The sequence below is a fragment of the Xyrauchen texanus genome, chromosome 46, assembly GCF_025860055.1.
Source record: "Xyrauchen texanus isolate HMW12.3.18 chromosome 46, RBS_HiC_50CHRs, whole genome shotgun sequence".
Taxonomy (NCBI): Eukaryota; Metazoa; Chordata; class Actinopteri; order Cypriniformes; family Catostomidae; genus Xyrauchen; species Xyrauchen texanus.
The window spans coordinates 12,785,323-12,811,419 of record NC_068321.1 but is presented as its reverse complement, the minus strand read 5'-3'; the positions used below and the strand labels follow the sequence as shown (position 1 = coordinate 12,811,419).

At 38.4% G+C, this 26,097-nt stretch overlaps 1 protein-coding gene across 1 annotated transcript; it reads right to left on the bottom strand.

Annotated features, from left to right (window-relative positions):
• Positions 1 to 815: 815 nt before the first annotated feature.
• LOC127638121 (nuclear transcription factor Y subunit beta-like) lies at positions 816 to 25,023 on the bottom strand. Its single transcript, XM_052119479.1, has 7 exons — positions 24,935 to 25,023; positions 23,874 to 23,967; positions 23,644 to 23,777; positions 3,715 to 3,912; positions 3,109 to 3,187; positions 2,830 to 2,909; positions 816 to 1,639 (listed from the first exon to the last, which is right to left on the bottom strand). The coding sequence occupies exons 2-7, from the start codon at positions 23,965 to 23,967 to the stop codon at positions 1,607 to 1,609; spliced, it is 618 nt and encodes a 205-aa protein (XP_051975439.1). The 5' UTR covers positions 24,935 to 25,023; the 3' UTR covers positions 816 to 1,606.
• Between the last annotated feature and the right edge of the window lie 1,074 nt (positions 25,024 to 26,097).

Below are 26,097 nucleotides of genomic sequence, written 5' to 3'. Positions count from 1 at the left end.
TGTGAACGAGTGCTTATTTTGTTCAATAAGCACTGAATTGTTGCTTTGTTTCCTAACCAAAGCTATCATATCACTTCAGAAGACCTGAATTAAACCACTGAAGTTGTTTGAATCACTTTTATGCTGCCTTTGACCCATTTCTACCTAGTGTTAAGATGAGTTCGGGTGATCCGATCACATGTGGTCAGCCCTAAATACAGATCTAAAACGGGGATCTAAAACATTTTCGGATAAAATGTTGATATGTCTGCAGAGACATAATCCATCCCTTCCCCATTTCTGACACCTCAATCAATTTGTTGTATAAGCCTCTTCTCCAGCCTCTCCTCAAGGAGTGAGTGCTTCTCATATTTCTGAAACGTGCTGTTAAACATTTTCTCAGAACAGTTTTCCCACCAAACAGCATGATGCCTGTTTTGCAGATGATGAAATATGTTAGTTGGAATTTGAACAGACTGTCAAATTGTGATTAATTAATGATACTTGCCAATCATATTTTATGACATTTCCTTGCTGATGGACAGTACAGGAGGGTTACTGACAAAGCCCCTCCCCCAGAGCACCTTCATGGCTAGTTAAAATGTGCAACTACTTAAGAAGACAAAAGGCTGTTGTTTGAATGTGAACATAAGAAATGCCCCAGGACAGGAAATGAACGACTTTTGTGTTGAAATAGATTGTCACATGAGAAATTGACAGCCTTATCTTCAACATGTTTGGAACACGTTTATTTTTTCGAGTGAGCTATTTTCAGTTGAATGAAAAGTTTAATAAGTCAGACCATTTTGTAACATGTGCGATTCATTTATGGCAATTCCAAGGGGCAGACTGGCCGTTGGGAGCACAGGGCGTTTTCCTGTTGGGCCACTGGGTAATTTGGGCCGGCCCGCTGCTGCTTAAATTCCGGCCCGTCCTACAGGTGATATATAAGGCCGTCCTGGGCTTCAACATACCTCTGCAGGCCCCATTACAAAGCAAATAATAAATAAACTCTGTAAGGTAAAGCAAATACAATAGCTTTTATTTTAAAATAAAGAAATGGCTTTTGTATTTTGAAATTACTTACACAAAGAGTGCACAAAATTGGCGATGTACCTCAAGTGGACCTCATTATTTGACATACAAATGACAATATGGTGACAACCAAAAACAACATATTAAGTATAAGATGAGCTCTGAATATTCAAAAAATTATTTACATTTAATCATATAGTTAACAATTGATCAAACTAAAATTAGTCATGCAGTCACTGAAAGGTTCACATTTGTTCTATTTTTATTGCTTTAATAGAGGCGCTTAACACCCTTTTTTATCCCCAACCCTTTTAAATAGATAAAAACTACAAATATGTGATGAAAAAAACAAAAGTAACACCCGACAGACAAATTCATTTAAAAATCAAAATGTGTGTGCAGACACACACAAAAACAAAGTGAAACTCAGAAGTCCAGCTCTTTGACCTCCGAGAGCACAACAAATGGGTCCACAGAAGATCCCCCACAACAGACCCAACTAATTCATAACCTTCACTTGTGTGTGGAAGTGTGGAGGATTGATTTGTGAAGATTAGGTGTTGATTTCTGGATGTGACAATGCAGCACAACTTCAGGAGAACTGTAGTTGTTGCACACCTGGGATCTGCAACATAAATGAAACGTAAATAGTAGAAGAATAAAATAGCATATAGAACTAACTCCTTCATTTACAGCAGCCCATAAAATGTAATATCATACAGCGATCCTCTAAGTTGGACACTTATCCTGCATTTCAAAGATATTTGTCATATCCAAAAAAATAGCTTATCTAATCTTGGCCATATTTGCAATTACCTTTAACAAATCAAGGTGTTTTTTAGTGGATGTATGACGGAGTGGTGGTGGTGTAGTGAGCTAAAGCACATAACTGGTAATCAGAAGGTTGCTGGTTCGATCCCCACAGCCACCACCATTGTGTCCTTGAGCAAGGCACTTAACTCCAGGCTGCTCTGGGGGGTTGTCCCTGTAATAAGTGCACTGTAAGTCGCTTTGGATAAAAGCGTCTGCCAAATGCATAAATTAAATGTATGAAGTTAGCTCCACTCACATTTATACAGGTGTCCTACTACGTTACAGAATAACTACAGGTGTAGTTAATCACATTAACTATGGGCATGTTCTACTAATCAGAAAGTGTCAAAATACCTTTTCTTTTAAACAGCATATTGCTAATTTTTAAATCAATAAAAACTCTTTTTGCGAAATGTTTTGCTTGTAAGTTGTGGTGGAATGAGCCTTCCTCCCCTCATGTCATCGTCACCCCACCTCTTCTAAAGGCCTTCCTTCAACTAGGCTCACAATAGTGAGGCACACCTGATGTGAATAAAGAGTAATCACCACTGTCTTTAAAACTTGGTTTGCCTCTCCTAAGGAGGTCGGCTACTATATCCAAGTGCATACACACTGGTGTCCTCGCAAGCCCAGGAGCAGAGCATGAAGGGTGCCGGTGTGAGCTAACTGCATCGCCGGAACAACTTCCCAGAACACAGCTGTGAGGTAGATGTGTCACTGGAAATGACAGCACACGATGTGTCCGACAGGCTAGGATGCCAAGCCTCTCTTTTCCCTCACAAGTTTCAACACCCTAAGTTGTTGAGCAGTTTAGGAAGAAGCCGCCACACCCAGAGCTAGAGGGAGTGTGTGCGACCGCCGGATCCCACCATGTTCTGGATCATCCCTTCGGACACCCCATAACCTTCAGTCCCGTTGCACCACAAGGATGCCAGATTCCCACTAATTACCAGTCCTAATGTGTCTGTCTCTTGCTCACTCCATTTTCCAACAGAATTGTACCTGTTGATATGCGGTGGTGTACACCATCACATTTTGTTGCTGTCCATCAGCTGTTATAATCCCTGCAGGTAATGGATTTGCTGAGAAAGGAAACATATTACATTTCATTAATTAAAAACTTTTGGTATAACAATGTCAACATGTTTTAGCCCAGAGTGTGAAGTTGAGAGAGAGGCAGCGTTTTCAAGGCAGCATTTTCAATTCACATACAACAACAATGTATAAAGTTTTACTACTAATAATAAATGTAACCATCTGTACTAATAATGGGTTACTTACTGAAAGAGTCATCGGTAAGTTCCTCTCCCATGCCTTCAGTTACTGTTACAGTGCTTATGCCTTTTTCTCCTTTCATAGCCTGAGAACAAACAAACCAACATAATTATCAACCAAAAGTGCCGGACCAATAAAAAGGAGGACAGTTATGCACAGTATTCCCAATTGTAAACCGGTTTCCCACTCTTTTTGACAAATTAAATTCCATTTCCATTAACTTTCTAGTTGTTTGTGGTTGCTAAATAAGGATTATCAAATACTTTTAAATTCAGATTGAATCAGATTAATTTTGATCTGTTTAAATGAACTGAATCATGAACCTCACTTTTGAAAGTTGTATTCTACACACAAGATCTCACGCAAGCAATATCAAGTCAATGAACAGCGTAGCACACCTACAAAAATATGTATTCATAACAGAAATTTCCAAGATGTTTCCATGGCTGGAAAACACAATTTTAAAACTGCCTGATCATTCCAGGTTTTCTATGACCGTCAAACACAACTAGTGTCAGATGCGGCTTTTGACAGGGTTCCCAAACCTTATTGTCCAATACATTTTCCTGACTTTTTGTGCTATGACGCCATTAAAACAGATGCTAACATTACCTCTCTGAACTTCTGCAGGTAGAGCTTAAGAGGCTCCACATACATGTCGAAACCCAACGTCGACATTGCAAACAGGATGTCTTCTCCGTTTATTGTCTTGCGTTTCTCCTGGTGGCACCTCTCGCTGGCTTCTGAAGTGATGAAGCTGATAAACTCACTTATACATTCCTGCACACACTCCTTTGCATCCTTGGCTATCTGTAGAGAATGAAAGAAACAAGCAACACTGTGTTAAATTCCCATACAAACAAATCAGCTCTCTTGAAAGAACTGCCAATTTTGTCAGAACTGGAAGTCACAGTAAATATGTACAGTCAGGTCCATAAATATTGGGACATCGACACAATTCTAATCTTTTTGGCTCTATACACCACCACAATGGATTTGAAATGAAACGAACAAGATGTGCTTTAACTGCAGACTTTCAGGTTTAATTTGAGGGTATTTACATCCAAATCAGGTGACCGGTGTAGGAATTACAACAGTTTGTATATGTGCCTCCCACTTTTTAAGGGACCAAAAGTAATGGGACAGATTAACAATCATAAATTAAACTTTCACTTTTTGATACTTGGTTGCAAATCCTTTGCAGTCAATTACAGACTGAAGTCTGGAATGTATAGACATCACCAGATGCTGGGTTTCATCCCTGGTGATGCTCTGCCAGGCCTCTACTGCAACTGTCTTCAGTTCCTGCTTGTTCTTGGGGCATTTTCCCTTCAGTTTTGTCTTCAGCAAGTGAAATGCATGCTCAATCGGATTCAGGTCAGGTGATTGACTTGGCCATTGCATAACATTCCACTACTTTCCCTTAAAAAACTCTTTGGTTGCTTTCGCAGTATGCTTTGGGTCATTGTCCATCTGTACTGTGAAGCGCCGTCCAATGAGTTCTGAAGTATTTGGCTGAATATGAGCAGATAATATTGCCCGAAACACTTCAGAATTCATCCTGCTGCTTTTGTCAGCAGTCACATCATCAATAAATACAAGAGAACCAGTTCCATTGGCAGCCATTCATGCCCACGTCATGACACTACCACCACCATGCTTCACTGATGAGGTGGTATGCTTTGGATCATGAGCAGTTCCTTTCCTTCTCCATACTATTCTCTTCCCATCACTCTGGTACAAGTTGATTTTTGTCTCATCTGTCCATAGGCTTCTTTAGATGTTGTTTGGCAAACTCTAATCTGGCCTTCCTGTTTTTGAGGCTCACCAATGGTTTACATCTTGTGGTAAACCCTCTGTATTCACTCTGGTGAAGTCTTCTCTTTATTGTTGAATTTGACACACATACACCTACCTCCTGGAGAGTGTTCTTGATCTGGCCAACTGTTGTGAAGGGTGTTTTCTTCACCAGGGAAAGAATTCTTCGGTCATCCACCACAGTTGTTTTCCGTGGTCTTCCGGGTCTTTTGGTGTTGCTGAGCTCACCGGTGTGTTCTTTCTTTTTAAGAATGTTCCAAACAGTTGATTTGGCCAGACCTAATGTTTTGCTATCTCTCTGATGGGTTTGTTTTGATTTTTCAGCCTAATGATGGCTTGCTTCACTGATAGTGACAGCACTTTGGATCTCATATTGAGAGTTGACAGCAACAGATTCCAAATGCAAATAGCACACTTGAAATGAACTCTGGACCTTTTATCTGCTCGTTGTAAATGGGATAATGAGGGAATAACACACACCTGGCCATGGAACAGCTGAGCAGCCAATTGTCCCATTACTTTTGGTACCTTAAAAAGTGGGAGGCACATATACAAACTGTTGTAATTCCTACACCGTTCACCTGATTTGGATGTAAATACCCTCAAATTAAAGCTGAAAGTCTGAAGTTAAAGCACATCTTGTTCGTTTCATTTCAAATCCATTGTGGTGGTGTACAGAGCCAAAAAGATTAGAATTGTGTCGATGTCCCAATACTTATGGACCTGACTGTATATTAAAATATTAAGACATTTGTGCTCTTTCTTGGACAGTTGAATGTCTGTTGTATATTCCTTATTGTGCAAATATTCCTTTTTTCATTACATCGTCAAGGTATATAGTTATAAGTAGTGATATCCTATGGCAAATGTCAATTTGATTGATGAGGGGGCATGACCAGAAGAAGTTGACAGATGTATATGTTTGATAATAACAGCCAGAAGTAGACCAGAGGCCTGTACTATGAAGGTCGCTGAAAGAACTCAGGGTTTTAGGATTGGTTTCAGGTTGACAAATTCAAATCAATCCAATCGGCTTAATTGGTACCATAATGCAGCACATCAACTTACTCTGTCAACTCAGGCTTTGATCCTGACTTTAAGATTAGATTACATGCTCGTGCACATTTATGAGTGATGTTTGCAGCGCACAGCCATTCGTGTGTGAACGCGATTCACTTCTCGAAAGAGACTGGGTTTACCTCTCTGCTGAAAGCTGATGATTATGAAATTAAGAATTTTTATTCATTCTGCACAAGATATTGTTTTAAAAAATATAAAAATGCATTTACACTGCTCAAGAGTTCAGCTTGAAATCATGAAGACTTAAAACACATGATTTACATAATACAAGGGATAACTGTAAAATTATGAAGCAATTAAAGCCAATTACACAACAAGAAGAAACAGTGGCTGCTACTATGGTGTATTTTTATATATTATAGTATAGTATATTTTTATATATCAAACATAGAAAAAAGTACTTATATAGAATAGCCTGGGCATTATATAATCCAGGAAAGAGAATATGAGGCTGTGGGTGCTTATGCTGAGAGAAACACACGGTGCACTCCTTTAGAGAGAAGCAGAGAGAGCGCATTCCTAAGGCACTGAATGGCACACCAATAGTCAAAGTTACTTTATTGCTTAAACTGCTCTATTCAATTTGGTTAATGTATACTTTCATAATAAATTCATTTAAAAAGTTATTTAAAAAAAATAGATTGATTGCCAGAATTCCACCTTTAAAAAGAAGCCAGAGTCTGTGAAATAATGGTGGCAAACAGAGAAAATGGAAAAGCACGCCTATTGGCTAAAATGACAAGAGTGGTGTGCTTATGAGGTAATTCGTGATAACAAAAGTTTGGAATGAGGGAGTCAGATGAACAGCTGGTATCTCAGGTTTTGTTGTTTTGCCCAAAAAAGCCTAACCTTTGACATCTGGAACTCATAACTTCAAGAGTTTTCTTGCATAGAGGGAAAGAGACTTCAATATTCCACAACACTACGAGAGCTCAAGAGGACTGCTGAAAACTAATTCTTAATGTGGTAAAAAAAAATAATAATTATAAAACAGCTGGTATATCAATGCGTAAGTGAATTCATATAGGCCCACAACAAGAACACAGTCTTATTCGTTTTAAAAGCTTACATTTATTTAAAATATAAAAGCTTTTATATTTATTTGAATTCAAAACTTTATATATCATTCAAAACAATTATCAAATAAATATAGGCTATTATTGATTACAAAATGAATAGAGACTATAAAGATGAATATTCTCCCAAAGTTTATTTTCCTTTTTCAAAATTTGTCAGTTGGTATATCAAAAAGTGTTTTTAGACAATGGAATAAACCACTTTGTAAATATTTATGGAATAATAGGAAACCTATAATTAGTCTTAAAATTCTTAAGTTATCAAAAAGGCTTGGAGGACTAGAATTCCTAAATGTAATAAATTATTATAAAGCTGCCCAAATTTAACCTATATTGATTTGGATGAATTAAGAATCTACAGTGAAATGGAGGAAGATGGAAATTAATCAAATGGGGGAACCTATTAGTATATCCCTGTTCGTACCCAAACAAAGCAACACATTTAAATCAATAAATAATATTTGTATTAATAGTACATTTTGAATTTGGTTAGAAAACAAATTGTAAAATTAAGAAAGATATAGTTAATAAATGAGAAATTGCAAAATATCCTGATTTCATGCCAAATAGATTAAATAATACATTGAGGTTTTGGGCAGACAGAGGTCTGAAAAGATATCATCTATTGTTTACTGATAACGAAATGGATAACTTTTCAAACCTAGCAAAAAATTATGAGCTTCCAAATTCACATTTGTATTATTATTTACAGGTAAGAAGATATATATTAACAGAAGTTGAAATAAAAGAAATAAGGAAATGCATCCATTAATAAATTATATAATTGATACGTTCAATACAACTAATCCAATAAAACAATTTGGTAATTTTAAAGAGTGCAGAAGTCCATGTAGGTGGGAGGATGAATTATAAATACAAATTAGTCAACAAGACTGGTAAGAAATATCATATAATACATTTCAAACTACTCAATCTAGTGTTTGGAGAGAATATGCTTTGAAGATACAAATGATATTTGTTATTCATAATAAATATAATAGTTTGGTAAAAGGGGATTGTTGGAGACATTTTGGAGAAAAGATGCTCATTACAATCATATTCTATATGAGTGCTCTTAATTGACAATTTATCGGGATGAGCAAATTAGTATATAATTGCACAATAGAAATACACCAAGGAAACCTTATTTTGGGTAAAATGCCATTGTCCTTAAGAAATAAAACTTACCCTAAATGTGTAAAAAATATACATTTAGGGTAATCAGAAAAGCAGCTTTGAAACAGATTACAAAAAATTGGTTTAAACCAGAACCCCCACAATGTCAAAGATTGAGAGAAACAATTCTGGAAATATACCAAATGGAGAAAGTAACATTTAAAATTAATAATTAAAGTCTGGGAAGTGAACATAAATGGGATTTGCCTAAAAATATTATAAATAAATTTAGATTATTTTCTTTAGATTCTTGATTTGTTTTTGTAGTAAAAATATGAGGTATGATATCCTATCTCGTTTAATATTTAAAAAAAGGAGGTGATGCCTTAAATTTCTTTCCACTTTATTTGAAATAAAATATAACATGTAAATGAATGAATTACATGTTATTTATAGTAAATGGTTATTTGATATGATTATTCAAAATAGCATTGTGTTTTTTGTATTTCTCTTTCTTGATGAACAATTTGTAATTTGTCTTAAGTAAAAAAAAACCAACAAAAAAAAAAAACAAAATAAAAAGCGTGATTAATTAAAATGTCTGTTTGAGAGATAACAATAGACCAGATGTTTTGAAAGGATGTGTGTTTTTCTAGACAAGATGTGTGTTTGGGTTGATAAAGTTTGACAGAATATGTATTTGTGATTACAGGATGTGTGTTTGACCTCTGGTTTGATAATGGTCAGGCATGTGATTGGCTAAGCACAAAAAAGCAGAAAAATGGACAGAGCAAAGTGGGAGACCAGCAAAAGCCTCTTAATTGTTATTTCATGATACCTAATGCATTAACAAATAAAACCATATTGTAAAGTGTTACCAATAATTCTTGACAAACACCTATTGTTGATCAGCACAAAGCCACCAAAACAGAGCGATTTATATATAAATCTATATCAAACATTTGGGAAGGAATCATTTTGACAAGCTTTGCGATTTGAATTGTAATATGATAAACATTGGATCATCTTTAATGATGCTGTCATCTCAGTGTTTTCCCGCACACAGCCGCAAGATGGCAGCATTAGCTCGTGCAGCGCTGACTGAAGCAGATAATTCAGATATGGCATGGAAATCATGGGTGCTTGTGTGGTTGCAGCTCGCATCCTGTGAGAGGAATTATGAGCGGAGCCAAGCTACTTACAAACAGCTCACAACCTCCTGATATTTTTTATTCTGGCGGAATTTGTAAACCTGTACCTGAAGTTGACCAATCAGGAGAAGATATTACAACCCACATGATCAATGTAAACTGAGTGTTCATGAAGCTTTTAGAAATTAGAAAATGGTCATGTTAAAACTGTGTTTTTCCCATAATATTCGTTTACATTTTTTTTACATTTATGCATTTGGCTTTTAACCAAAGCGACTTACAGAGCCCTTATTACAGGGACAATCCCCCTGGAGCAACCTGGAGTTAAGTACCTTGCTCAAGGACACAATGGTGTTGGCTGTGGGGCTCGAATCAGCGTCCTTCAGATTACCAATATTCACGACCAAATCACTGAGAAGGATTCTACAGAGAGGGTCTGTAGAAATTATTTGCCATACGGGTTGCGCTAGAAAACTCTGGTGGACAGTTTTCAAATTTCCATCATGGTCTCTTTTTATTCATCATACTTGCATTAAAAAGTCAATCCATGTTTAACTGACAGAAAAGATTTGTGAATTTTAAGCTTTTTGTTTTATATAAAAAAAATATTGATTAATATATTAAAAAAAAGAAAAGAAAAACATATACAAACAGAATCAATACTTAATCCCAACCCTGACCCCCAACAACACCCCAGTGGTAAAAGATGATTATAGACACACACAAAAAAACAATCAAACAAAAAATATATATAATAAATCATACACATTAACAACTATACCTCTCTCCACTGCCCCTCCCTGAGAGTTCTCCAAAAACGGCTGATATTTGCCCCATTTCCCCACAAACAAGTCCAAATTCCCCAGTCTTCTAGATGACCCTTCTTCAAAAACACCCACTCCTGGCATGGGGGTGCTCCAACCGAATTCCATCCCCGTAAAACTTTTTGTCTGGCGATCACGATGCTGGTTAGGACCCAAATTTGTATATGCTTATTCTCTATATTGATGACCACCCCATCCCTATAATACAGAGTCTGGGGTAAAATAGTGTCCAATACATCACACACAAAACTCTGAACCTTCAACCAAAATTCTTGAATCTTAACACACCACCAAAAGACATGGGTTGAGTCTCCATCTTCTGACTGACATCACCAGCAGGAAGGTGTCTTTAAGACCAAACCAATACAATCTACAGGGGGGTCCAATAGAATCTATGTAAAATCTTGAATTGCATTAGGCGCACTTTTGCATCTTTAGATGCAGACTTGACGTTTTTTAAAATCCTAGCCCACACTCCCTCCTCCAATACCAAGTTTAAATCTTTCTCCCATAATCTTTTGATAGAAGTAAAAGCTACATCCCCCAGACTCTGAATTATCATGGGGTAATACACTAATGCCTCATGATATTTTCCAAAAGCAGTAATCACCACTCCTACAGTAGTGTCTGCCAATTTAGAGGGGTGTATGCTACTCCCAAAAATACTACAGAGTAGGTGGAGCAGTTGTTAATACCTAAAAAACTGAGATCTGTTAATCCCAAAAGGTTTAAATAAATGTCAGAATTTAATACTGTGCAAATGCGAGATAATGGGGAGTATATTAACTTATCTGGTTAGTTTGATAGAAAGGATTTGCAATGGTGAAATAAGGGCAAGAAATTCCTATTCAATACAAAACCAGGGAGGGGCTCTCTCAGGTGGAAGGGACCATTGAGCCAAATGTCTGAGATCGAATGCATAATAATAAAACAAAATCTTGGGTAGGCCTAGTCCACCTGTGTTAATCTGCCTATGCAATTTACTGAAATGTAATCTGGGACATTTACCATTCCAAATGAAGGACATCGCTATGCTATCAATTAGCTTGAAATAAGAGAGGAGGACATCTTTGGTTTGTACCACTGCTACCGGGTGTCTATGAAGTAAATTAATCTATTTAATAAAAGTATTCCCAAACCCGTATTTTTCCAAAATCTTAAAAAGATAATCCCATTCTACCATATCAAATGCCTTTTCGGCATCATGTGATATGGCAGCGACCGGAGACTGATCATTCCCCACTGACCACATGATATTGTTGAAATGCCTAATGTTATCAGAAGAGCTGCGGCCCGAATAAACCCCACCTGATCTATATGTATAAGAGTTGTCATAACTTAATCGGTTAGCCAAATTTTTTACAATATTTTTACATCCAGCTGGATCAGGGAAATTGGACAGTAACTCATACAATTGCTTAGATCTTTGTCCTTTTTAAGAATCAGACTGATCCAGGCTTGCGTCATGGTTGACAGAAGCTTTCCATTCTTTAATAATACCATATAAAGCTTTAAGAAAAGTAAAACTGAGCCAGTTCAGTAGCATAAGATCTAAAAACTTCAGCGGCAAAGCCATCTGGCCTTAATTACCTCGCCAAGCTCCTCTACGGTTATCTCAGAATCAAGATAATTTTTTTGCTCAGTCATCAGTTTAGGGAGTTCTAATGGTTCCACAAAGGTTCTAATAACTTCATCAGTAGAGGAAGACGTGGAACTATACAGATCAAGATATATTTCTTTAAAAGCTTTATTAATATCAATGGCTGAGGTAAATATTTCACCACCAGCTAATTTATCTGAGGGAATGGAAGAAAAAGACTCTCTCTACTTTATATATCTAGCCAAAAGTTTCCTGCTTTATCCGCCAACTCAAAGTATGACTGTCTTGCCCTGAATTGCCAAAACTCTACCTTCCACGACAAAATAGTATTATATCTGTATTTCAATCGGGTCTATTCTCTGAGGCCATCAGATGACATCTGGCGCTTCAGCTCTGCCTCAGCGCTGTTAATATTCCTGTAATATCACTGTAATATTTAATACAACGCAAAGAACATTTGCGTCGCATTGCATTGCTGGCGTGAGTTTGACCACTGGATTATAAATGTGTGTTTAAACTCGAGTTCACGCGAGTAACGCGAACCCGTAAGTATTCCCCCTTCTCTTCCAGAAAAGGACAAGAGGAGGGGCTTTTACGACTTGGTTCATAGTAAAGTACAACCAATTGCTGGAATCAAGTAGACGCGCATATTTTCAGAATTTACCAGGTAGTCCAACATCCTTGCTCACTTTCCTCCAAGCGATGTCTTTTTTCGTCTGGTCTCTGTACATGTATGATGTTGTGTAAAACAATTCCGGGTGCCCACACACCGCTACAACAATTTTTTCATACATTTTTCCAGATTTCTTCTGCTACTACGTCAGTGCGTCAGAGACATCCAGACAATCTCAGTGCTGATAGGCTTTCGCGACAACGGGTCATGTGGATTTTTACGCAAATGACACTTCATTTGCCATTAGCGCTGCCCTGCGCATCTATTCGCATCTTTGCATTGACTTTGTATGTAATCGAAAGAGGGCCTGGATAAGAATTATAGCAGAGTCTGATTGGTCCGACCAGCACTGGATCATTCTGAGGGTGGGTGCTTCCTGTTTCAGTTTCTGCCTGTAAATAGGCAGAAGCAGAACAGAAGAGTGGTCTGATTTGCCAAATATTTGGTGGGGGAGGGATTTGTAGCCATCCCGGAAAGGAGAATAGCAATGGTCCAAAACCTGGTCCCCTTGTGTGCTTAAACTGATGTGTTGGTGGTATTTTGGTGCGATTGTTTTCAAATTGGCTTTGTTAAAGTCCCCAGTCATAATGAACGCGGCCTCAGGGTGCACGGTTTCCTGCTCACTTATACTACTGTAAGCCCGTTTATCGGTCCAATGGCGGTCTCCAATAATACGGGTTAAGGTCTCTGTCGCGTTAGCAGGGCTCGACATTAAGGCTTGTCCGCTTGTCCGGGACAAGTGGATTTTTTGTAGGACAAGTAGAAGAGAAAATTAGTTGTCCGACCGGACAAGTTAAATTTCAAACAAAATAAAATGCCATGTTACTTCACGTTATGTGCCACTCATTACGTCTATTTTACAGATTTAATTTAATCGATTTGAAACTAACACATTTTTTAATAAACAAGATTTTGACGCATATCCAAGGGTTTGTGCGGAGTGTGGAGCGCGCACTGCATGGAACAGAGGCGCTGGCGCGAACACTTGCGTTTTCCTATCAACAGTGGAAACAACTTAAATACTCTATCATTTCTGGTCATACTGAAAATAATAATACATAATTTGCAACTACTTTTATTTGTGTAAATTCACAATAACAAGAAAACGTGCTTTTGCAAAATAAAATAATCAGGCGGGCTTTCATGGTCTCCGTGAACTGAAACTGAACTGAAACAAAATATAGTCTATGTAACGTTAGGCTAAAGCTTGAAATGTCCACTTTTAAAGAACCAATTCGAATCGAAAGAAAATAGCCTAACGTTACCGTCTGATTATGCAATCCATATGAATTTCTCTCTAAAGGCGCATCCGCTTTACATCGGAGATGGAGGTATATTTCCAGCAAACACTGATTTAGAAAACATTAAAATGCCTCGTTATTTTTTCAGGTTATAAACAGAAAAGCTCCAAAAACAAGAAGTCACCTTAAACCAACAACATAGGAATTAAAACGGGAACGAAATTTTTTAACCAAATGGAAAGATGAATTCGACTGTGTTATTTATGAAGACGGAGTAATGTTCTGTGGCGTCTGTCGGGCGCAACCCAACCTGGCTGACAAGTGACGTTAGCTAGCTAACTTAGCGTCGGCAGCTGTGTAGCTACTGTAAGCAAGCATTAAAAGCATTAAAGCATTAGTTCACCTCAAAATGAAAATTCCATCTAATTTTCTCCTCCAACTTCAAAATCGTCCGACATCTTTGTTTTATTTTATAATTATTAATAAAAAAATAATATTTCATGACGTTTCCAACGTCGCAGACAGCACAAGACCAACAATTGTGGTTATAAAAAGTATAAATATTTTTTTTTTTAGAAAATGAACGATCGTTTCGCTAGATAAAGACCCAATTCCTCAGCTGGGAACGTGCACAGCCCTTTGAAGCACTTCAAAGCCCTTTTAAACTGCATCGATTTGGACTTCAACGTGTTGTTAAACTTAATCATATTTATTTAGGCATATCATATCAGTTAATTGCCTAGGCATTGTTTCTAATTTAAAATAATCTATTATTTAGATTTCATTTCAACTTTATTTCAATTGCTGAGCAATGGTTGCGCTTGAAGTCCATTGTGTGGAGAAAATCCTGAAATGTTTTCCTCAAAAAACTTAATTTCTTTTCCACTGAAGAAAGAAAGACATGAACATCTTGGATGGCATTGGGGTGAGTAAATTATCATAAAATTTTCATTTTGAGGTGAACTAATCCTTTAACAGCATTTGTATTGGTTGTACAATGTACATAGTTAAATATTACTATTAGCCATTTGCCTACTTTAGCAAGTCACAGTATTTCCAAGCCCTGATAATGTACTGAACTGTAACTGAGATGACGCAGTAAATAATTCCTCTTTCAAGTAACTGCACGGTCTGTATGTTACCAAAGGATCTTGGGACGAAGCTGCAAAACAGTACATAACAGAAATTGTGTAAATGTTTTAAATGCTTTCAATGGTTTGTTCGAATTCTGCATTAGCAAAACACAAAAAAATAAATGAAATTATAAATCTTTACCCGGGCAAGTGACTTTTGTGCAAGGACAAGTGAAACATAAATTTACTTGTCCGAAGGACAAGTGCCTCAAAAAGTTAATGTCAAGCCCTGGCGTTAGGATACTGTCTTTCTTGTTACGCCTTACACTCCCATACAGTTCCTTGAGTGCCCGGTCTGTGTCAGCTTGTGGAGGGATGTACACGGCAGTGATAATGACCGCCGTGAATTCTCTTGGTAGCCAGAATGGCCGACACATAAGCATGAGATATTCCAGATCAGGAGAGCAGAAAGACTTGGATAAAATGTACGTTCCTCTGATCACACCAGGATTTGTTGATCATAAAACATACACCACCACCTCTGCTTTTACCTGAGAGGTCTTTCGCTCGGTCCGCTCGGTGCCCGGAGAACCCCGCAGGTTAGATGGCGGAGTCTGGAATCACCGCAGACATCCAAGTTTCTGCAGATAATGCAGCAGTCCCTCGTCTCTCGTTGGAGAGAGATCCACACTCAACTCGCAGAGCTTGTTGTCCAGAGATTGAACGTTTGCCAGTAGAATACTGGTTAGCGGGGGTCAATCTGCACGACGTCTTACACTGATGAGAATTGTGGCTCTGAGATACCGAGATATACGGTGCCAGTGCAAGAAGGGCACAGAGTATACATCTCGGTTCCAGTTGGCCAACATATAGGGGAAGACAAGGATGAGAGGCATTGGAGGGGATCTGGTGTCCAGCTGTGGGGGGTGGCAGGGAGATGTCCCTGACTGATGCCCCACCACCAGGTTGATGTTCTGGTATTAATGGGTCGAAACACTGAAGATAGGTGGCACCCAGCTGATGACACCACAGCTGGGCTGAAGGCACTGGTGGCGGTGCGACAGGCAATAATGCCCGGCAGGTTATTACAGCCACTTGTGCATCTGTTGATATATATTATATATATATATATATATATACACACAGTATATACACTCACCTAAAGGATTATTAGGAACACCTGTTCAATTTCTCATTAATGCAATTATCTAATCAACCAATCACATGGCAGTTGCTTCAATGCATTTAGGGGTGTGGTCCTGGTCAAGACAATCTCCTGAACTCCAAATTGAATGTCAGAATGGGAAAGAAAGGTGATTTAAGCAATTTTGAGCGTGGCATGGTTGTTGGTGCCAAAGGGGCCAGTCTGAGTATTTCACAATCTGCTCAGTTACTGGGATTTTCATGCACAACCATTTCTAGGGTTTACAAAGAATGGTGTGAAAAGGGAAAAACATCCAGTATGCGGCAGTCCTGTGGGCGAAAATGCCTTGTTGATGCTAGAGGTCAGAGGAGAATGGGCCGACTGATTCAAGCTGATAGAAGAGCAACTTTGCCTGAAATAACCACTCGTTACAACCAAGGTATGCAGCAAAGCATTTGTGAAGCCACAACATGCACAACCTTGAGGCGGATGGGCTACAACAGCAGAAGACCCCACCGGGTACCACTCATCTCCACTACAAATAGGAAAAAGAGGCTACAATTTGCAAGAGCTCACCAAAATTGGACAGTTGAAGACTGGAAAAATGTTGCCTGGTCTGATGAGTCTCGATTTCTGTTGAGATATTCAGATGGTAGAGTCAGAATTTGGCATAAACAGAATGAGAACATGGATCCATCATGCCTTGTTACCACTGTGCAGGCTGGTGGTGGTGGTGTAATGGTGTGGGGGATGTTTTCTTGGCACACTTTAGGCCCCTTAGTGCCAACTGGGCATTGTTTAAATGCCACGGCCTAACTGAGCATTGTTTCTGACCATGTCCATCCCTTTATGGCCACCATGTACCCATCCTCTGATGGCTACTTCCAGCAGGATAATGCACCATGTCACAAAGCTCGAATCATTTCAAATTGGTTTCTTGAACATGACAATGAGTTCACTGTACCAGATCTCAACCCAGTAGAGCATCTTTGGGATGTGGTGGAAAGGGAGCTTCATGCCCTGGATGTGCATCCCACAAATCTCCATCAACTGCAAGATGCTATCCTATCAATATGGGCCAACATTTCTAAAGGATGCTTTCAGCACCTTGTTGAATCAATGCCACATAGAATTAAGGCAGTTCTGAAGGCGAAAGGGGGTCAAACACAGTATTAGTATGGTGTTCCTAATAATCCTTTAGGTGAGTGTATATATTCCTGACAGTTTCTACCTATGGTAGTTTAGGTACATACTGTCAGGAATAGACAGGCTCAGGGCCCAAACACAGAGGGAAAATTAAGGATTTAATAAAAAAATAACACAAAAATCCAGCACAAAACTCCCACTAGGGGGAAAAAACAAACACAAACTACCCCGTAGGGGAAAACGTAAAATAATTATAATCCATAGCTGGGGCAAAAGATAACGGGGAATCAGAACCGACCGGACCGAACAGGACTGGAAACGAGACCGAATGGAAATACAGGACACACAAGACTGGAAACAAGACAAACTGCCACTGGACAGCAAACTCAAGGAGAATAATATAGGGAGAGAAATCAACAGGTTATCAAGACAGGGCAGGTGTGACTAATAAACTAATAATGGGAAAACAAGGAGGCGGGGTATGACATAAGACAGAGACACTTGGTGATAAAGAATCAAAACAAAGCCATGTGCTGTCACAAGACAACAAAACACCCAAATAGCATGAGCGCACATCGCCAAGACAATGAGGCAATATACGCCCATGCCAACCAAGACAAGAGAATGTGTAGCAACGCCAAACAAAGCGATACCACGAATTCTCACACTAAACAAAACCTGAGTGAACATCATGAGGCAAACACCACGCGGTGCACACAACAAGCAATAAAAACAAGACAGGACACCTGTGTGAGAGTGACCGAACCTCAGCACAACGTGAAGACAGCTTGCGACCCGGGCACGCAACACATGTGCGACGCAAGGCGCACCCATGTTCATGAGAGACAGACAAACTATTAATGTGAGTGCATGCTGCCAAGACTAAATAAGGTATGATGCACCTATGTCTGGATCCCAACACAGACCGAAACAGAACCAGACAGGAATTCAGGATCAAGACACTGTGCTCCCGACATGAAACAAGACAGACCGAAGAGCGCACGGCAGGGAATACAACCGAAACCACACACTCACACAAAGACAGACAACGAAACACAGCCAGAAGGACTGTGTCAGCCGTGACAGAAACAATCGTCTTACTGATTGTACTCTGGGCTTTTTTTTTATGTCATTTGTCATACACTTTGGGGGACAATGTAACCTGTCCTACAACTTGTCCTGACTTGTTCATACTGTAGAGAATGTAAAATTCTCTGTTGCTTTTCAGTGCTTATCATCAGAATCTGCTGTTTTAACCCCAAAGTGCCCATGAAGACATGATCGTCCACCTTCTTGTTCATAAAATCACCAAAAACTCTGAATTGTACAATTGGGGTTATGCAGTTCCATAAGATAATGGATAATGATGTGCTGACTTAACCACACTCAGGAAAAACTCACCTTTTAAACTGCATGCTCGATACACCCAAACGTTAATCACTTAAAACATCTATCAACGGTCAAACCATATCAAACCAGCGGTTAAACACACATCTTGTAACCACAAACACACATCCTGTCTAGCAAAATGCACATCCTGTCAAAACATCCGGTCTGCTATTCCAGCTATTGTTATTCTCCAAACAGACATCTGGTCTACATTTGGCTATTGTTATCAAACAGAAACATCTGTCAACTACTTCCAGCCATGCCCTCTCATCAATCAATTGAAATTTGCCATAGGACATCACTACTGTTATAGTTAAACTCTTATAATTTTTTCTTCCTGTTGTTGGAAAGGGAAAGTGTTGGCGGATTCATGGATAATTAGTTTGCAAAGCCACTTGTGTGTATATCTTATCTGAGAGGGGTGCTCATGCCAAAAGAAAAATTTAAGCTTTGTTAATTTTGCCTTGCTTCCATTTGGCAAAGACACAGCTGCGCTATATTCTATTCATAACTGTTTTTCTTTCAAATCTTTACTCTATATGATTCATATTTTGGCATACTTGTGGGTCCTTTCCACTGCACGATACAACTCGACTTAACTCAGCTCACTTTTTGGAGGTTTTCCACTGTGTATAGTACCTGGTACTTTTTTTAGTACCATCTCGGTCGAGGTTCCAAGCGAGCCGAGCCGATACTAAATTTGACATCAAAAACCTGCAGATAACTGATTTGTCAGAGAGAATTGTCACTACCAGCATCACTGGATTTTAAACACCGGACATGAACCCGCTGGTTTTAAAGTTAGCTACAGCGACAGCAGTATCATTTGTTCACGCGACTTTCAAACTGTAAAAAGAAATGGCTGTGAATAAAATCACGCCGTCGTCAATAAACGAGGTAGAAACGTTCCTATCGTTAGCAATGAACAAAACGAAAAAAATCTTTCAGGAAGTTTCTCAGCTGCTGGCCACACAGCTGAGATATGGCAACCACCTGACCTACCAACAGTGTAGGGAAAAGTAAAAAAAAAACTTAAAAGTGACTACAGAAACATCAATGAAAAGTGGAAGTGGTTTGACCAAACGGATGCTATCTAGACCGGTGAGAAATGGAAGGGAGAGTGCCCTGGACTCCATGATGGAGGATGGTACGTTAACACTATACTCTGCTTGTAAGCTTCACTATCTTCAACTATATTGACCAGCTACTGGAAAGCTTGCTTCTGAAACAACCAGGCCAATTTAACTGTTACACTTCTGTAACATCACCATGCAACAACTGCTTTATAGCTAGCTGTAGCTAACAGCTAGCAGTCATTTTATTGTTTATTGTTTTGTGTCACGTGTAAGATGATGTCACGGCAGTTGAAGCGGCGCAACTATGATGATCCCACCCGCATTGAGGGGGCACTAAACAGCAGTGGAAAAGTAAGCTCAGAAAAGTAAAGCGAGTAGAGTCGAGTCGAACCGTAAAGTGTAGTGGAAAAGTGCCATTGTTTTCTCATACATCCTATCCATATAATGTAGTAATATACATCTTTTTATCTCATATATCATTTTACCTATTCTTTAAATTCATTTGACATACATTAGTTTTAATTACATTTCAACATTGGTTAATGTAATCAACTTTAATTTCTACTGTTTTTTTCTATTATGGTTGCTGTTAGATTTCTTGCCTGAGAGCTCTCATAAGGTGCATCATAACATTCTGTTTTGTAAAGTGTCTTTGAAAAACACAAAATACATTATGGCTGTCCACAGGCCTAAGAAACTACATTATAATTTTTACCAGGTTTTTTCTAAATTAAACAAGTTAAATTTAAGACCTTTTTAAAACCAGTTGTAGTCCAGTTGAACATTAAACTGAACATGACTACACATGTGAACGTGTGTACACAAGAACCAGGATACATTAATCTGAGCTCTTCTCCCTTGGCCGCAATCATCTCCTCAATGTTCTTGAGCTCATCTAACTTTTCCTTGCAACCTCTCCTCAGAGCATTTGACATTGTTATGAGCTGGGCCATCCGACTGCCAGCATTGACCTCAGCTTTTTCTGCAAACCTGTCTGTGTCTCTGGCCTGACTTTCAGAAACTTCTTGGATGATTTTTTAGTACCTCCAGGTAATCCTCTGTAGCCTTTCTCTCCTGGCCCTGTGCTTCCTTCTCTCTTGATCGAGGTGGACATGGTACCTGGACCTGGCTGATGTCACAGAATTCAGGAGCTCTTTAATGAGGGGAACCTTGGTAACCCCATGTAGAGTGACATAATAACACACATCCTGAGTCTCCACTTCATTATTTGCAAAAAAGCCTCTCCATAGAGGCCTGTCCACAGGACAAAATTAGCAGCTTTTGACAGAAAGCCCAAATTTGATATTTGATTGCCACATTCATATACAATTGAATGTACATGGTGCTTCAAGGTAATTCAAATACTACCATTGTACTACTATGGTATTTCACTATATGACTACCTTATTTATTACTATATGACTACTGGTCCTGCTTGACTCCAAACATGATTCGAACCGGGGTCTCTAGCATGGGAGGCGGGCGCACTAACGAGGTATTGCGCCTCTTGAGGCCAGGGGAGTGAGGTTTACTCACTGCACAGCTACCTAGCAGCTGGGTACCATTACACTCCCAGGTATTGGTACATGTCCAAAAAAACATGGCTATGCCATGGTACTTTTCTATGTGATTTCATGTTGATATTATGTGTTTTGATACTCTTTTGGTCATACAATTTCTTTACCTGCAGAAGTCGTTTACAAGCTGCACATGTGTTGAACTAAATAAATACCTTTTTATCACTGGCAAACGATAGCATACATTTGTAGCTTTGGTTTCCATTGATTGTAGATGCACTGCAACCAGCATTACCTTTATTTTCCATGTTTTAAAATATTCTGTGAGTGTGTTGACAAATGAGAGCGTGCGCGCATAAGCTGAGCCATTCAGATTGAATCGCGAACCAATTCAGTCCACTTTGCTATAACCTGTGTAAATCAATTCATTGTAAAGAACCGACTCAGATGAGTGATTCATTTGTGAGTCAAACATCTTTAGTTCTGATTCAAAACTGGCTATAGTAAACACCTGTGTGATGTGTGATGTATGATGTAGAGGTGTAGCTTTTTGACAAAGCTACATGCTACCTTCTCAAATACAATGCTACTGGAAAGCTTCTTGGTTAAAAAAACTAGCAAAGCTACCACCTCACTACTGAGAAATATAGTTAAGCTTATAGCTTCACTCTTTGTCTATTTGTCCTCACATGGTTCTAGCTGTGCTCAGATAACTATCACCCCAGCTAGATTTCTTGCAAAATAACCACCAGCACAGTTAGAACTGTGTGAGGCAGACACCATTACTACTGTCCTACATACTTTGGGGATAGGTGAAACAAAATAAAACAAAACAAAAAATGGGTGAACTATCCCTTTAATATGCAACAGAATAGATCGTCACACTTTGCCATAGCATTGCTACTGACAAAAAAAAATAAATGTAAGTGAGAGTAAAATTATGTAATGCTTCCTAATAAATAAAACATTTACTTACTTTGACATGTTTCAGTAAGTCCAGGGCTGTCACATGCCCCAAAAAATGGGACCTCAGGTACCTCAACTGTACATGCTCGCCTTCCCAGAACGTTTGTGCAGGTCCAACTGCTTGGCTTTGTTTGTTTGATTTAGACTTTGGTCGAACATCAGAACGAACGGGCCCTTATTCATTTTTGAGATGAGGTCTCTCTTAATGAAATCTGCCAATCCAAATTGCATAATGAAGGTTTTAGCGAAGTCAGAATCAGGGAACATGGTTTGAAACAGCTCACCTATGTCTTTATTGCTTTTATATGACTGATGTTTTGCTATAGTGTATAAAGTTCAGAGCACCTCCACTTCAAATGTTGCCGTAGATCCAAACGCTGTCCGAAGGTCACTTACCGGAGTTGCAGGAGTTAATGCTGTTAGTGCAGAGTGGGTCGAACTGGGGCCGTACTTTGTTGATGCTCCCGGTGTGAATACAAACAATACTGGGTGAAGGCAGGTGTTTGCTGGTTGCTTTTTATGGTGGATTTTTGTTTTTCTGACTTCCCATGGGACTCTATTGCCTTTATACCCAAAGTTCCTAATTTGAGCGTTTTCTTGCACAAGGCACAGCGGGCTTCAAATTCGTTATTTTCAACAGGTTTCAACCAAGCATTAAATGCACTGTTCTCGAGCCAGATCTCATTGAACTCGCACTTACCCATAATAGATGAAAGTTACATTAACAGAAACTATTTTAACTTATTACTTCTAGAAGTAGCTTTTTTTTTTATTTTCTATGGGAGGAGGGGACATGTTAGCCCACACACAACGTTGTGACTGTGCTTCAATAAATTCTGAATGGGATGTTATTGGTTCCATGTTGGTTTCGCTTTGAAGTTGTTACAGCGTGATCAATAATTTAAAATAAAAATTTAAAAGCGAGACTGAAGTTTAGAGTTTTATAAAAGTAACGTTAACTTCATAAAGACCTGTCAAATTTGTATTTTAAGGCCTAAAATTATCGGATTATTGGATTTTAGACTTTTTAAGGACTTAAAAACCCTGTTTTATTTTAAATATAAATTCAAATTTTTTGTCACCAGAATTTTTAATTGATAACTGTTTCCTTAGTCCACAAGAGGGCACAACAAATGCATATAAGTCTAACAGTACCTTGCTAGATTAAGTACATTACTGGCTGTTAAAAAAGTACATTTCATTTTAAATTAAAGTGCATTAAAAATAAATAATGTACGAGTTAAAAAAAGATTTACAGTAGCTAATTCTTTTACAGTGTTGAAATACTTTCTTCTATCCCAGCTTAATATGGAGAGACAACAATAAGTAATTAAAGTAGTTAATAGGTTAATTTTCTCGAAAACTCTGTGGCACAGGAAACATAAAATTCTGGTGTTTTTTTTTGATTGAGCCAATTAGACCCACCTCAACAATGTTACTAAACCAATAGCATGAGTTGGGGGCAGGATTATCTCTTTATTTGGTCAACATTAGATATATTCGGACAGTCATACACATCTGGGATGGCATGAGGGTTAGTAATTTTCATTTTTGAGAATTTTCATTTTTGGGCGAATCATCCCTTTAAAATAAATAATGTATAGTGAAGTTTTGTCCATTTCCAAATGAAACTGCCTTGAAAATGACTTACTTTTCCAGTTTGGGGGATTGCGTTCTTCATGATTCGGGCCACGTTGGCTATGGGGAGATAGATGTCTTGTTCCCTTAAGTTGTCTTTGCTTCCATCGCCATCATCATGGTCAATGAGTCCCTCATCACCTTCATCTTCAAAATCACATTAATATGCATACATTAATCCCTGTTGACAAACCCAACACAATATCTTTATAGAACAATAAAATGGGTTTTGGGCAAACTTACCATCCTGAGCTTGGAGTACAAAGTGACTACCAGCCATATATTCTCCTGCTATGCCAAGCTGCGAGGCATCTGTAGTTGAACTGTCCCCGTCCATCTAAAACATAAATTAAATTATATAAAAAAATTGTACAAGGTAGGTACAGGGAGATATTGGTTGTGCCTCAAAATCTAGTGTGCCTACCTAGATAAGTGCATTTGAACATTGGATGGTTTAATAATCTGCAGGCTTGCACATCAATGTTTACAATATGGATGTATTTCAAAACCTAGTGAGCCACCTATCTAGCCAGCACTTTTGGGCATAGGTGTGTAATGCCCAAAGGTACTTTCTAGGTAAGCAGCTCACAAGTTTCTGAAACACAGGCACTGTGTCTCCAATAGTATAATTTATTTAATTAACTGGCATTTATTCAAAAGTGTCAGTTGCTTAGATCATTTTATTTCAAAGGAACTGATCAACATTTTATTAAGGACTACAAGAAACAAAAAAACTCACTGACCATATCAGGTTTATTGTACACAAACGGTTCTATTGTTCATTACATCTTGTAGATAGGCCGTTTAGGCCAAATAGGGCATTAAATAATAATACTATTTAAAACAAATTATGAACAAGTGGACACATTATATCTGTATTATTGGTATTTGGCCGCAAATGGTGTATTGTATTCGCCAATTCGCTCATTTTGAGATAGTGTTAGGAAAGAACGGAAGAAAAACACGTGAAATAAAGACAAACCACATTCACTTAATGGGTTAATGCGATAAACCAAATTGAAAGAGTTTAAACGAATTATTAATGTATTAAATGGCACGAAGACTGTGTAGACAATTCAACGCAAACGTGAATCCGCTGAAACTTGTTTGGAGTAAACAAAGGGGCCGCAAACCATAACACGCTTTTATACAATTATTCCCACACCTGCGAGTGGCTTTTCATTTCCCGCTCTTAATTTTCTCATTCTCCCCGCCAACTACTAATAAAAGAGTCGCGCGCAGAGATTTCCATTCGATGTAACGAAATATTGGTTAGCAATCATTGGCCGGAGTCGCACACTAACCTGCGATGAAGCCCTGGTTGGTTCTCGCCTCAGTTCGGCCGTTTGGTTGGACAGAAAATGGCTGCGGGAGAGCCAGTCCCTGCGCAGGGCTGAACAGACCCGTGGAGAAGACTCAAATGGACACCAGGTGGCAGTATTTAAATATTTTCTAAAAACACAAGTGTCAATATGGTGCCCTCTCGTGGTGATTGACGTCCTTCAACTGATATAATTATTAGTTATTCGTTTTCTTTACAAAAACATAATTACCATAGTTTGACTCCACTTTGACTCCCAAAAACATCATTATAAAATATATTTTGCTCCCACAATCACTACCTGTTATAGTGCCCCAAAAAGAAAACATGCTGACCAAGATCTTAAATTATTGGCTCAGAAATTGAAAATCAGGTCATACCATATAAAATGCATGTAAGCACTGGCCACTTTTGAAAAAGCAATGCCTTGTTTTTCCACGTCTACTACATAATCTGTCAGACAACATATAGGCACTAAACCCACACTCCAATGCATAATTGTCCAAAATAGATATAGACTATCATTATGCTTTGAAATACGTGCTTACTAAAGATTAAGTGCTTTTGGAAAACCACCAAATTATAATGTATTACACATGAAAACTGATAAATAAATCATATAATTTATTTGGTTGTTTAAATAATTTATTTACTGAATTTGATGACATTTGAATACATTATGATCTGTAGGTTTGAATCATCTAGAAGATTAAATAACACAACATTCAGAGCAGCACTGTCTATTCGAACACTACATTTTATACTTCAGTTGCTACTTTACTGTAGATATCTGGACCAATTTTTAATTGCTATGAAAATACAAACAGAATGCTACCAATGCTAATGAGTAAAATCGTGTCATTATTGTTTTCACACTCCAAACATATTCTTAAATCGATAGTTAAACCAAAAATGTTAATTCCATCATCATTTACTCAACCCTGTGGCATCCCAGATGTGTATGTTTTTTTTCATCTAAAGAACACAAATGAAGATTTTTAGAGGAATATTTCCCATCTGTAGGACCATACAATGCAAGTGAATGTGATTTTTGGAGCTTGAAAAGTCTGGTCACCAAAGGCAACATTAAAGAAATCCATTCGACTCCAGTGGTTTAAAATGTCTTCTGAAGTGATATGATGTGGG